The 15,056-nt window shown below is 37.9% G+C and overlaps 1 protein-coding gene and 1 pseudogene across 15 annotated transcripts in view; both read right to left on the reverse strand.

Moving 5' to 3' along the window:
- Nucleotides 1-15,056, reverse strand: part of LOC106965396 (maestro heat-like repeat-containing protein family member 1) — a 112,044-nt gene that overhangs the window by 26,870 nt on the left and 70,118 nt on the right. For all 15 annotated transcript variants that reach the window (XM_053225692.1, XM_053225694.1, XM_053225697.1 and 12 more), the window contains 6 exons: nucleotides 14,569-14,691; nucleotides 14,058-14,210; nucleotides 13,477-13,599; nucleotides 13,030-13,109; nucleotides 12,305-12,440; nucleotides 11,161-11,250 (listed from right to left, as the gene is read on the reverse strand). In XM_053225692.1, coding sequence (XP_053081667.1) covers nucleotides 11,161-11,250; nucleotides 12,305-12,440; nucleotides 13,030-13,109; nucleotides 13,477-13,599; nucleotides 14,058-14,210; nucleotides 14,569-14,691 — 705 coding nt within the window. The remainder of the gene's footprint in view (nucleotides 1-11,160; nucleotides 11,251-12,304; nucleotides 12,441-13,029; nucleotides 13,110-13,476; nucleotides 13,600-14,057; nucleotides 14,211-14,568; nucleotides 14,692-15,056) is intronic.
- LOC113603707 (heterogeneous nuclear ribonucleoprotein A1-like) lies at nucleotides 167-3,296 on the reverse strand (annotated as a pseudogene).

A 15,056-nucleotide genomic window follows, 5' to 3' on the forward strand; every position in this document is an offset into this window, starting at 1 on the left:
TCAAGAAGCAAGAAAAAAAATCTCAAATAAACAACCTAACCTTACACCTAAATAAGCTAGAAAAAAAACAAACCAAACCCCAAAACCAGTAGAGGGAAGGAACTATAAAGATTAGAGTAGAAATAAATGAAATATAAAAAAAAAAAAAAAAACAATAGAACAGATCAGTGAAACCAGGATCTAGCTCTTTGACAAGATCAACAAAATTGATCAACTTTTAACCAGATTCATCAAAAAAAAATTTGAATGTTTTTCAATTTAAGTTTTAGCTAGCATACAGTGCAATGTTGGTTTCAGGAGTAAAATTCAGTGATTCATCACTTACATACAACACACAGTGCTCATCACAACAAGTGCCCTCCTTAATACCCATCACCCATCTAGCCCATCTTCTACCCACCTCCCTCCATCAACCCTCAGTTTGTTCTCTATCATTAAGAGTCTCTTAGGAGCGCCTGGGTGGCTCAGTCGGTTGACCATCTGACTTCAGCTCAGGTCATGATCTCACAGCTCGTGAGTTCAAGCCCCATGTCGGGCTCTGTGCTGACAGCTCAGAGCCTGGAGTCCACTTCGGATTCTATGTCTCCCTCTCTCTGCCCCTAACCCACTCGCATTCTGTCTCTGTCTCTCTCAAAAAACACATTAAAAAAATCTTTTTTAAAAAAGAGTCTTTGTGGTTTGTTTCCCTCTTCTCTCTTCCCTCCTTTCCACGTGTTCATCTGTGTTGTTTCTGAAATTACACACAAGTGAAATCATATGCTATTTGTCTTTACCTGATTGACTTATTTCACTTAGCATAATACATTCAAGGTCCATCCATGTCTTTGCAAATGGCAAAATTTCATTCTTTTTGATGGTTGAGTAATATTCCAGTGTGTGTGTGTGTGTGTGTGTGTGTGTGTGTGTGTGTGTGTGTGTACACCACATCTTCTTTATCCGTTCATCAATTGATGGAAATTTGGGCTCTCTCCATAGTTTGGCTACTGTTGATAATGCTGCTATAAACATTGGGGTGCACGTACCCCTTCAAATCTGTATATTTTTGTATCCTTTGGGTAAAAAACTAATAGTGCAATTGTTAGATCATAGGGTATTTCTATTTTTAGTTTTTTGAGGCAAAAAAATTTTAAGAGAGAGAACTCAAACAAAATCAGAGGAGAAATAACAACACCACAGAAATACAAAGGACTGTAAAAGAATATTATGAAAAATTATATGCCAACAAATTGGACACCTTAGAAGAAATGGATAAATTCCTAGAAACATGTAACTCCCAAAACTGAATCAGGAAGAAACAGAAAATTTGAACAGACCGATTACCAGCAATGATATTGAATCAGTAATCAAAAACCCCTAACAAATGAAAGTCCAGGCCAAATGGCCTCACAGGTGAATTCTACCAAACATTTAAAGAAAATATTCCAAAAAATAGAAGAGAAAGGAAAATTTCCAAATTTATTACATGAGGCCAGCATTACAGATACCAAAACCACTACAAAAAAAAAAAAAAAAAAAAAAAAAAAACTACAGGCCAGTATCTCTGAATATAGATGCAAAGATCCTCAACAAATATTAGCAAACTGAATCCAGCAATACATTGAAAAAAATCATTCACTATGACCAAGTGGGATTTAGTCCCATGATGCAAGGATGGTTCAATATTTGCAAAAATATGTTTTCAATAAGACACATTTATTCAGCATCATGATCAGACAATTACATTTAGCAATCAGCAGCATGAGTACAAAAAAAATCTACATTAAAACCCTTTGTTTTGAATCCTTTTACTTTCCACAGAACAGAAACTAAGATAACCTGTTATACAATTAGTCACAAATACAGTCCTTGAGTTTTTTGTCCATACACATGAATTTGTCTAAAGCATGTCTGCTTTATAGCAGCTAGGCCCTGCCATCACTATGTTTGGCTGAGTTCACAAATCTGTTGTAACCTGTAGCTTCCTTGTCACTTATCTGGCTCTCCTCTCCTGCTAAGCTTTGTTTTCTGGAAGTAATTAAAACCTTCTGCCACTATCATAGCTACCACTGCTGCTGGAACCACCATAGCCACCTTGGTTTTGTGGTTTGGCAAAGTATTGGCCTCCACCACCACAGGGGCCAGAGCTTCTGCCTCCAAAACTTCCTCCTTTCATGGGTCCAAAAGTTGAAGATTGATTGTTGCAATTGCCAAAATTATTATAGCTTCCACCACCTCCAAAGTTGCTTCCATCGTTACCAAATCCATTATAGCCATCCCCACTGCCACCATATACACCACCATCTCGACTGCCACCATATCCACCACCATCTCGACTGCCACCAAAGCCACCTCACCCATAACGTTGTCATTCCCACCAAAATCACCTCCACAACCACCACCAAAGTTTCCAGAACTACTCTGACCTCTTTGGCTGGATGAAGCACTAGCCACCTCTTGCTTAGATAGAGCTTCCCTTACTTCAAAGTTGTGGCCATTCACAATATGGTATTTTTGAATGACAATCTTGTCTACAGGGTCATGGTCATCAAACGTTACAAAAGCAAAGCCTCTCTCTTTGCCAGTGCTTCAGTCAGTCATGATTTCAATCACTTCAATTTTCCGATACTGTTCAAAATAATCTCTTAGATGATGTTCTTCAGTGTCTTCTTTAATGCCACCCACAAAAATCTTTTTCACAGTTAAGTGGGCACCAGGTCTTTGAGAATCTTCTCTTGAGACAGCCTTCTTTGGTTCTACAACTCTTCCATCCACCTTGTGTGGCCTTACATTCATGGCTGCATCCACCTCTTCCACAGTGGCATATGTGACAAACCCAAAGCTTCTGGAGCTCTTGGTGTTTGGGCCTCTCCTTACCACACAGTCCATAAGTGTTCCCAATGCTCAAAATGGCTCCTCAGACACTCATCAGCTGTTTCAAAGCTCAAACCTCTGATGAAAAGCTTCTGCAGCTGTTCAGGCTCTTTGGGAGACTGACTTAGATATGATGGTGGTGGGAGGGGAGACTTCAACAATGCTTACTCCCAATATTTGCAAATTAATCAGTGTGATACATCACATCAACAAGAAAAAGGATAAAAACCATATGATCATTTCAACAGATGCAGACAAAGCATTTGACAAAGTATAACATCCATTCATGACAAAAACCTTCAACAAAGTAGGTTTAGAGGGAACATATATCAACATAATTGAAAAACCCACGGCTAACATCATATGCAATGGTAAAAAACTAGGAGTTTTCCCTTAACATCAGAAACAAGACAAGGATGTCTGCTCTCACCACTTTCATTCAACATAACTACTAGATGTCATAATCACAACAATCAGACAAAAAAAAAAAAGGAATAAAAGTTTCACTATTTGCAGATGACATGATACTGTATATAGAAAACCCTTAAGACTCTACCAAAAAAAAAAAAAAACCCTACTAGAACTGATAAATGAATCCAGTAAGGCTGCAGAATACAAAATCAATGTACAGAAATCCATTGCATTTCTATACACTAACAATGAAGCATCAGAAGGAGAAATTAAGAAAAAGTCACATTTACAATTGCACCAAAAATAATAAAATACCGAAGAATAAACTTATCCAAGGAGGTAAAAGACCTGTACTCTGAAAACTATAAAATACAGATGAAAGAAATTAAAAACAACACAAACATATGGAAAGATATTCTATGCTTATGTATTGGAAGAACCAACATTGTTAAAATGTCCATACTATTCAAAGCAATCTATAGATTTAATGCAATCCCTATCAAACACTAACAGCATTTTTCACAGAACTAAAACAAAGAATCCTGAAATTTATATCAAACCACAAAAGATGCCAAATAGCCAAAGCATGCTTGAAAAAGAAAAATAAAAATTGAAGTATCTTAATTTCAGATTTCAAGTTATACTACAAAGCTGTAGTTATCAAAACAGTATGGTACAGGCACAAAAATAGACACATAGATCAACAAAAGAGAATAGAAAGCCCAGAGATAAGCCCACAATTATACAGTTAATTAATCTTTGACGAAGGAGAAAAGAATATGCAATAGGGAAAAGACAGTCTTTTCAACAAATGGTATGGGGAAAACTGGAGAGCAATGTGGAAAAGAATGAAACTGGACCACTTTCTTATACCATATATAAAAATAAACTCAAAATGGGTTAAGGACCTAAATGTGAGACCTGAATCACAAAAATCCTAGAAGAGAGTACTAGTAGTAATGTCTCTGACGTCAGCTATTACGATATTTTTCTAGATATGTCTCCTGAGGCAATGGAAACCAAAGCAAAATTAAACTATTGGGACTATACCAACAAAACAAAACAAAGCAAAACAAAACAAAACAAAAAAAAAAAACAAAACAACCTTCTCCACAGCAAAGGAAACAATCAAGAAAACTAAAAGGCAATTTGTGGAATGGGAGAAGACATTTGCAAATTACATATCTGATAAAAGGTTAGTCTCCAAAATTTATAAAGAACTTATACAACTTGATACATACAAAAAACAAATAATCCAATGAAAACTGGGCAGAAGACATGAACAGACATTTCCCCAAAGAAAACATGCAGATGGCCAACAGACACATGAAAAGATGCTCAAATCACTCATCACTAGTGAAATGCAACTTAAAACTACGATGAGATATTACCTCACACCTGTCAAAATGACTCAAATCAAAAAGACAAGGGGTGCCTGGGTGGCTCAGTCAGTTAAGTGTCCAACTTGGGCTCAGGTCATGATCTCACGATTCCTGAGTTTGAGCCCCTCATTGGCTCTATGCTGACAGCTCGGGGCCTGGAGCCTGCTTCGGATTCTATGTCTCCCTCTCTCTGCCTCTCACCTGCTCATTCTCTCTCTCTCAAAAATAAATACATATTTTTAAAAATTAAAAAAAAAAAAGACTAGAGACAACAAGTGTTGGTGAAGAAAGGAACTCTCAAGTACTGTTGGTAGGAATGCAAATGGAGGTAGCCACTGTGGGAAACAATATGAAGATTCCTCAAAAAACTAAAACTAGAACTAACCTACAATCCAGTAATTACAACTGGGTATTTACCCCCAAATTACAAAAACACTAATGCAAAAGGATATATACACCCTTATATTTAATACAGTATTATTTACAATAGCTAAATTATGGACATAGCCCAAGTGTCCATCAATAGATGAGTGGATATAGAAAATGTACATGTATATGTATATGTATATGTATATGTATATGTATATGTATGTGTGTATACACACACACACACAATGAAATATTATTCAGCTGTAAAAAAGAATGAAATCTTGCTATTTGTAACAACATGGATGATCTAGAGTGTATAATACTAACCAAATTAAGTCAGTCAGAGAAAGGTAAATACCATATGATTTCACTCATACATGGACTTTAAGAAACAAAATGAGCAAAGGAAAAAAGAGAGATAAACCAAATAACAGACTCTTAGCTATAGAGAACAAACAGATGCACACCAGAGGAGAGGTGAGTGGGGGGGATGGGTGAAACAAGTGAAGGGAATTAAGAGTATACTTCTCTTGATGAGAACTGAGTAACATATAGAAGTGAATCACTATATTGTATACCTGAAACTATTATAACAATGTATGATAACTATACTAAGTTAAAATAAAATCAAAAGGAGAAAGGTTTCAAATTAAAAATCTAAGTTTCTACTTTAAAAAAAACCTAGATAAAGTGAAATAAATTCAAAGCTAACAGAAGGAAGAAAATACTACAGATAATAGCATCAAAGAATAAAATCATAAACAAAAACATAAAGATATGAAGAAAATTAATAGAGAAAAAATGAAACAAAAAGTGGTTCTTCAAGGAGGGCAATAAAACTGATAAACTTCTAGAAAGATGGACAGAAGTAAAAAGAGAAAAGGCACAATAATGAAAGAAAGTTCACATTAAGAGCATAATAAGAGAATATTACAAACAACTCTCACATAAATTCAATAATTTAGATGAAATGGAAATGGACCAATTTTTCAAAAACTAAAACTCCCAAAAATGAAACAGATAACCTGAATAGTCCAAAACTATTTTTTAAATTGAATGCATAGTTTAAATACTTCCCCAAAAAAGAAATCTTTAAGTCAAGATGTTTTCAATGGTGAATTCTACCAAATACTTAAAAAGGAAATAACATAGATTATATGTAGTCTCTTCCATAAGATAGAAGAAGATGCACTACCTAGCTCATTTTATGAGGCCAATCTTAAATTGATAACAAAATCAGACAAAGACAACAAAAAAGGAAAACCATAAGTCTGTCCCTCAGGAACATAGATACAAAAATTCTCAACAAAATATTAGCAAATTAAATCCAACAAAATACAAAACAAATAATACACCATGACAAAATGCAATTTATTCTGGGAACACAAGACTGCTTCAACACTTGAAAATCAATCTAATCTTCTATATTAATAGTCTAAAGAAGAAAATCAACATGATCATATCAATTGATACAGAAAGAGAATTTCACAGAATTCAGCATCTATTCATACTAAAATTTTTCAGCAAACTAGGAACAGAAGCAAACTTCCTAACTTCATAAATGGCACCTACAAAAAAATCTATAGCAAATATCATACTTAGTAGTGTATAACTGAATGCCTTCCCACCAAGACTAGGAATAAGGCAAGGATGTCTACTCTTAGCACTCCTATTCAATGTCATACTGGAAGTCCTAGCTAGTGCAATAAGGCATGAAAGTGAAATAAAAGGTATAAGATTTGAAATGAAGGAATAAAATTGTGCCTATTTATAAACAAGATGATTTCTACATAGAGAACTCCAAGGAATCCATATACCAAAAAAGTTCTAGAATACAAGTCAGTATTCAAAACTCAACTGAATTTCTATATGCTAACAATGAACAATTGAAAACTAAAAATTTTAAATAGTTGCAATTACAGTATCTCCTCAGAATGAAATACTTAGGTATATACAGGTTCTTCATGCTGAAAACTACAAATTCTAGTGATTGAAAAAGAAGATCTAATAAATAAAGAGACATAACATGTTCATGGATTAGAAGACTCAACATAATAAAGCTTTCCATTTTTCCCAATGAATCTATAGATGTAATGCAACTCTATAAAAATCCAGCAGGATGTTTTATAGATATAGACAAGTTGATTCTAAATTAATATGCAAAAGTAAAAAGAAGAAGAAAGAGAAATTACATTATACAATTTTAAGACTTACTCTGAAGCTAGATTAATCAAGACAATGTGGTATTGGTAAAGGAATAGACATAGAAGTTAATAGAACAGAATACAGAGTCCAGAAATAGATCTATGCAAATATGGCCAATTGATTGTGACAAACATGTAAAGGCAATTCAATATATAAAGGATAGCATTAGAAGAACTGAACTTTCATGTGCAAAAAAATTGAACTTCAACCTAAAGCTCATACATTATACAAAAATTAATTCAAAATGGATCATAGATTTAAAGTAAAATGTAAAACTAAAAAGCTGTTAGAAGAAAACATGGAAGAAAATATTCATGACCTAGTTCTTAGACATGACACCAGTCATGATTCCACAGAGAAAAAAATATAAAATGGACTTCATCAAAATTTAGAATTTTTGGGGGCGCCTGGGTGGCTCAGTCGGTTAAGTGTCCGACTTGGCTCAGGTCACGATCTCACGGTCTGTGAGTTCGAGCCCTGCGACGGGCTCTGGGCTGATGGCTCAGAGCCTGGAGCCTGCTTCCGATTCTGTGTCTCCCTCTCTCTCTGCCCCTCCCCCATTCATGCTCTGTCTCTCTCTGTCTCAAAAATAAATAAACGTTAAAAAAAAATTTTTTTTTAAATTTAGAATTTTTGCTCTGTGAAAGACCCTGTCAAGAGAATGAAAAGACAAGCTATACATAGCAAACCATAGATATGACAAGGGACTTTTATCTAAAATATATAAACAACTCTCAAAACTCAACAGTAAGAAAACAATCCCATTGGAAAATGGGCAAAAGACATGAACTGACATTTCACCAAAGATGTATATAGCAAATATGCACATGAAAATATGTTCAACATCATTAGCCATAAGGGAAACATAAATTAAAACCACAGTGAGGTAAAATTTAAAAATTATACCAAGGATTTTATTTTCCAGCAAGGATGGGAAGAAACTAGACATCTCATACATTGTTGGTAAAAACATAAAATGGTTCAGTCACTCTGAGAAATAGTTTGGTAATTTTCAGATAAGACTAAACATGTACTCACCATGACTCAGCAATTACACTCTGGAATATTTATCCCAAACAGTGAAAATGTATATTCACACAAAAGACTGTACATGAATATTTACAGGAGTTTTTTTCATAATTGTCAAAAACTGGAAATTACCCAAATGTCTTTCAATGGGTGAACGGCTAAACAAACTCTAGTATCCATACCACGGAATACTACTCAGCAATAAAAAGGAATAAACTAATGATGCAGACAACAACTTAAAGGATCTTAAGAGCATTAAGCTAAATGAAAGAAGGCAATCTCATAAAATTTTATATACTATTTGATTCCATGTGCTTAACATCCTCAAAATGACAAAATTACAGAGATGGAAAACAGATTAATGGTTTCTAGGGAACAGGGACAAAGCGGGAGAAGATGTGACAATAAAGCGGCAGTACAAGAGTTTCTTTTAGTGAGGGAACATCGTATATCATGATGGTGGTGGTGGTGGTTTCACAATTTATACGTGAGATCAAATCTCATAGAAGACACAAATAAGTATGTGTAAAAACTGGCCAAAACTGAGTAAAGTCTGTAGTCAAGCAGTAATATACTGACAATTCCCTGGTTTTGATAGTTATTACTGTTATATACGATGTCACCATTAGGGGAAGCAGAGTAAAGCATTCAAGGGACTATATGTACTATTTTTTGCTACTTCCAATGAATCAACAATCATTGCAAAATAAAGTTAAGAAGAAAACTAGCAGTAGGTCGCCTGGGTGGCTCAGGTGTTTAAGCATCCCACTTTGGCTCAGGTCAGGCTCAGGTCATGTTCTCAGTTCACAAGTTCCAGTCCCATGTTGGGCTCTGTGCTGACAGCTCAGAGCTTGGAGCCTGCTTCAGATTCTGTGTCTCCCTCTCTCTCTGCCTTTCCCCCTCTCGCATTCTGTGTGTGTGTGTGTGTGTGTGTGTGTGTGTGTGTGTGTGTGTGTCTCAAAAATAAATAATCATTTAAAATTTTTTTAAAAAGAAGAAAACTAACAGCAAAATGATTGGAAACAGCCCAATGTCCGTCCATAGGGAACTGGTTGAGTAAATTATAGTACATCCACACAATGTATAAAACCACAAAGAAAATAAGGACTGTATCTGTGAACTGATTGTGGATAAGAGAAAAAAGTAAGATCCAGAGCAGTGGATAAAATGTGCTACCTACAGCACAAGAAAGGCAGGAAAATGATAATAATATATCATAAACACAGGTTTGCTTATTTTCACAATAAGAAACACGGGAAGGTCAAACCAGAAGCCATTAAAAATGGTTATCTACAGGGGATAAGTAGGAATGAGGTTAAGAGAATCAGAGTAGGAGCAGGAATTCTTTGCATGAAACATTATAAAGTTTTAAGTTTTATTCTCTTCAATTAAATAAAAGAAAGGAAGCCCTAAAATTTAACACAAACAAGTTTAAATTATCCCAATTTGATAATATAATCATATAGAAAATAATTATTTCAAGTAGCTTTTGAGCACAATAGTCTGACTATATTCCTTAGTGATCTATATTTTGACAACAAAAGAAACTACAAAGAAATTTTGAACCTCATGTGGTAGCTGGGGAACAGGATATTAGGAGAAGGCCAAAATATGATGACAATAGTATAAAGTAAATCAAATCAATTAAAAGACAAAATTTATTTTTTATTTTTATTTTTTAAATATAATTTATTGTCAAGTTAGCTAACATACAGTGTATACAGTGTGCTCTTGGCCCAGTGCTCATCCCAACAAATGCCTTCCTCAATGCCCATCACCCATTTGCCCCACTCCCCTATTCCCCCCATCAACCTTCAGTTTGTTCTCTGTATTTAAGAGTCTCTTCTGGTTTGTCTTCCTCTCTGTTTGAAACTATTTTTCCCCCATTCCTTCCCCCATGGTCCTCTGTTAAGTTTCTCAAATTCCACATATGAGTGAAAACATGATATCAAAAGACAAACAAATTTTAAATGAGCAGATGAGCCAAGCACTTTGTAAACATTATCTCATTCAGTTATCAAAATGACTATGTTAACTACTGTCATCTCATTTTCCAGGAGAAAACTGAGGCAGATGGAAGTTAAATAATTCCCCAAGGCTATACTGTTAAGAGCAGAATCAGAATCTGGAATTGCAGCGTATGGCAGTCAAGAGCCCATGCTTTTAACCTTTAGCTCCCATGAGGGAGCAGAGGGAGCTGAGAAAGACGACCACAGCAATGACTGAAGGGGAAGAAAGAAGAAGGAAAAGATGTCCTCCAAAGAGTAGACCAATGTTATCTGGATCCTAGCTCTGGTTATCCTTTCCCTAAAAGGTCTGAATCCAACCTTCATCCTCAGACCTCTTACTTTTCCCCCCAACTGTTCTGCTGTTCTATTCCCAACTGTACTGCGTTGATAGAGTCCCCCCAAAATTCATGTGCACCCAGAACATCAGAATGTGACCTTGTTTGGAAAATAGTCACTGGCAGATGAATTCAAGTAAAGGTGAGTGCATATTGGATTTGGATTTGGATAGGCCCTAATCTTATGACTCCTGTCCTTATTAAGAAGAAAAGACAGAGAAACATACACACACACACACACACACACACACACACACACACACACACATCCTCCTGCACCCCACAAATGCCCTGTGAAAATGGAGGCAGAGATTGCAATGGTAGGTCTATAAACCAAGGGACACCATGGGCCACCAGGAATCACCAAAAGCTAGGAGGGATGCATGGAACAGGTTGTCCCTCAGAGCCTCCAGTAGAAACCAACCCTGCTGATACCTTGATTTTGGACTTCCAGCCGTTACAACTGTGAAAGAATATATTTCTGTTGTTTGAAGCTACTCAGTTGTGGTACTTTGTTATGGCAGCCCTAGAAAACCAATACACCAACTTCAGGGGCTCCTTCCCACTGACCTCCAAACAGTACTGGATCTGAGAAGGCATCTCAACAATAAGTGTCTCCATTAGCCTTAGGAGGGATTGAAGGGTCTCCATGAGCAAATCCTGAGGGAGAAAAGAGAGATCTCAAAGACTTGCTGAGATATCAGTCCCACCCCTCCTTCTAAACTTAGCTCAGTGCTCCCGCTCTCCCAGGAAGCCTTCCTTGGGAAGTTCTGCTCCGCAAGTTTCCCCCTAACATTTCAAGTGCCACTTGTCCATTACTAACTTGAAGAAATTTTTCTGTTGTTTTCAGCAGAGCACAAATATCTGCTTGATACACGGTTTGTCCTAGTGGATGGGGAGATCCCAGCTTGCCCCAAACATGGGGAAATCCTGTCAAAACCTTCCCTCTCTAACCAGAGCTACACTGAATAAGGCCTCATGGGGGTACAAGCATAGGAAACCGACCTCAGCTTTCTCTGTATGTACCAGTCCTTCCTTCATAACATAAATAAATATGAACTGACAAAGAAGGACCACCAGACATCTGATGAAAAGGTCCAACTAAACAAATAGACCAAATGGTCCTAAAGAAAACCAAACTAATTCAGTAAGTAATAGAAACCTTTATTTTTAAAAATTCTTATTAATATCCTCAAAAAAAAGAAGCAGGAGATTGTGGTATCAGTAAAACAAGAACAATCGGTCAAAATAAAGGAGTAATCAGAGAACATGAAAGAATTCCTAGGAACTAAACATATAAATGCAAATTGGAAAACTGAATCCCTCTTCCTTCCTTCAAGGAAACACTACAGACCCTGTGGGAAATGGACTCAGCTCTCTTGCTGACTCTCTGAACTTATTTACCCATGGGCCTTTAGTAAAATCACGTTTGAAACCTTCCCGTCTGGTTTCAATTGTACAACAGTAAAAGGTAAAGAACTGAGTGTCCGCATCTGGGCCAGAATATTAAAGTGGTGACAGTGGCAATCAATGAGTGCTCTCAAGAAGGAAGTACTTCTCATGAGTAGTGTTCAGACTATATGACCTAGTAATCTCTGATGATTATCATGTTTTTATCAAAGAGGTCCTTACATATAACTGCTGAACTTATACTTCTCATCCTCTCAAAAGTAAAAAATAAAAACAAAGAGACAAACATCAAAGAGTTAATTACTTCAGTGGCCTGGGCTTCCTGGGAACTGGATGCCTCCTTCTGCAAATCCTCTGTGGATGGCAGGCATAGCACACTCTGAAAGCACGTTTGGAGTAGCTCTGTTCTTTCTTCCACCTCTGTGAGGGGATGGAGCTTCCTAAGACCCAGGAGGAAGGAGCAAAAATGTAACTGGAGAGTAATGGCCAGGAATAACAGCTGAGGAAAATAAGAGAGAGGTGGTGGAGACAGAGGGAGAGGTGGTAGAAAGAAGATACCAAAAGAAAAGGTAACCGAGGAAACAGTAAGAAAAGTTTTAAAATGCCAGGAATATGGAAAGAAAGGGATAAAGGGAAAGAGGAACTATTACAGAAAAGGGTAGTAATATTTGGGGATGATATATTACTGTTTGGTTCCCCAGATATTTTGAGGGCATGGGGGAGGCAGTCAGTGATGGAGATGGAGGTGTTTAGTCAGGGACATCCCTGTGAGCAGAAGAAAGACTGGACCAGAAACAACAGCAAGTGCCTATGGAAGATGGGAGAGGTGGTCTCTGCCACATGCTCCAAAAATCCCATCCAAAAAATCTTGGTAAAAAGACGTGGGCATACATTGTCCAACAGATGTCTACAACTGCCTGGGGCCCCCATACTAAAAGCAGAGCAGAAAATAAGGTGGGGATAGATTAGGGAATAAAGAACTGAAATCCAGCCAGAGGAAGGAGGACAGAATGGCTGGAACATTGTTACCTGAAATTAGTGATGAAGTTCATTGCCCTCTGCCTAATGGAACTGGAGATGGAATTCAATGGCTCCTCCCTGATTAACTCCTGTAACACACCCACCCCAATCCCCCACCCCAGAGAACAAGAGGATGTGAATATATCTTTCTTGCCTTCCTCCCCCTCCTCCCACCCAGGCTGTATTCACAGGAAACTGGGACCTAGAATTTTCAGAGACTTCCAAAGACTCTGAAGGATAGCACATCTCTCCTACTCCCAAGCATACCTTCCCCACGGCACTCACCCCTACCTTGAGAATGGGAAAGGGAACAATAAGGTAGGAAAAAACAACCAGAAAATCTGGACTTTTATCCTCCAGGCCTAGTCTAGGAGCACTGCCAATGGTTTCCATGAATGAGGACCCATCCTCCCTCCTCTGTGCATTTCTACCTCCATCCTCCTGAGTTGTACTTACCATCATAAAGGTTACAATTTCTATTTTCTGAGGGAACTTGAATTGAAAGGCCATGGGCTGGCTGCTCAAGATGTTTATTAGCTTGGTCAGGGCATCCAGGTACTCCAGCTTCAGGTTCTTATCCTGAACCAACCAGTATACTCAGAGATTTCCAAGGTAGGAATGATCCTGGGGCAAGGGAAAACTACCTACACAAAATCTGGGAGATGAGGTGCTAAGGCTTCCTTAGGCTAAAACCCTGCATCTTCCTTCTGAGGGCAGCTTAGGAAAGCAAAGCTCCCAAAGCTTCCATGTCTCTTAAGTTATTGTCTTTTTACCAAATAAGTTCTTCTGAAGGATGTCTAGTTGGATGGTAAATGAATAGGGAATGAGAAAGGTTTCTTTTCCTACCCTAGGGATATATGCTCTGAACAAATGGCAAAGGCAGAAAAATTATTTGGGGCTCCCTCTTACCTCCCCTGAAACAACTGTGATCGCCCCACCCCCGAGTTCCATTCAAGGCCAGGCATCATTTTCTTGGAGAGGAAGGGCCAAAAAAGGCAGGGATGGGACACTGGAGAAGTGGAGAAAGCAGGAAGTACCTTTTCTACAATACAGTTGCGGTAGTGTTGCAGGACAATGGCCAGGATGTCATCTAAATGCATGAAGATGGCTCCCTTGCTCTCTGAAATAATCTTGCTATAGCTTAAGTAGATGATGTTACAGACCAGCCCCCATTCCCTTTGCTGATGTTCCTGTAGGGGGAAGGGGGAAACTTGCCTTCTCTTCATCTTATCCTCCTTGGCTGATGGGGAAATGGAGGTTCAGAGAGGAATGGATTGCCTGCATGACACGGAAGGGAAGATGGGGCTGTGGAATGGTGAACAGCTGGGAGGAAGGTGGTGCAGCTGGTGATACCAGGGCCTGATTCACGGCATAAAGGAGCATGGGAAAGGGACAAGAGGATGAAACTTCCCCACAGTTGGCCGGAGGGAAATAGAAACATTTATAGGTGGGTCAGCACACCTCAGAGAAGTGGGGAGTCTGGGGTGACAGGGATGCCTTGGAAGGCTTTGTGTGGGAGGTTGGCAGAGCTCCCAGGAATGCCATCACCTTCATCAGTTTGAGGATGGATGATGAGTTCTTGTCAGTGAGTATAGCACTATATGCTTGCAGTTGGTCCAGGGTTACCTTCAGATGTTTCATGGACACGATACTGAGCGCCACAGCAATGCCCTGTAATAGGAATAGCCTCAACCTCATGCCACAGCTCAAAGTGAGCCAGAACTTTATGTTCTCCCAGAACTATAGATTTAGAGAGAGGAAGAGAGAGGAATGGGAAAGAAAATAAATGGAAGGAAAATTTGGTTCCTCTGATTCAAATTACTTAAAATCAAGGGGGAGAACCAAAGTCCATACAAGAAATAATTTAAGAAGCAAATTACAAGAAACAGACTCTTAACTATAGAGAACAAACTGATGGTTACCAGAGTGGAGGTGGGTGCGAGGATGGGGGAAATAAGGGATGGGGATTAGAGAGTACAGTTATCATGATGGGGGAAAAAAAGAACTCTAAAAGATGATTGATTGATTGATTGATT

Source organism: Acinonyx jubatus, chromosome B4, assembly GCF_027475565.1.
Source record: "Acinonyx jubatus isolate Ajub_Pintada_27869175 chromosome B4, VMU_Ajub_asm_v1.0, whole genome shotgun sequence".
In the NCBI taxonomy this organism is placed as follows: domain Eukaryota; kingdom Metazoa; phylum Chordata; class Mammalia; order Carnivora; family Felidae; genus Acinonyx; species Acinonyx jubatus.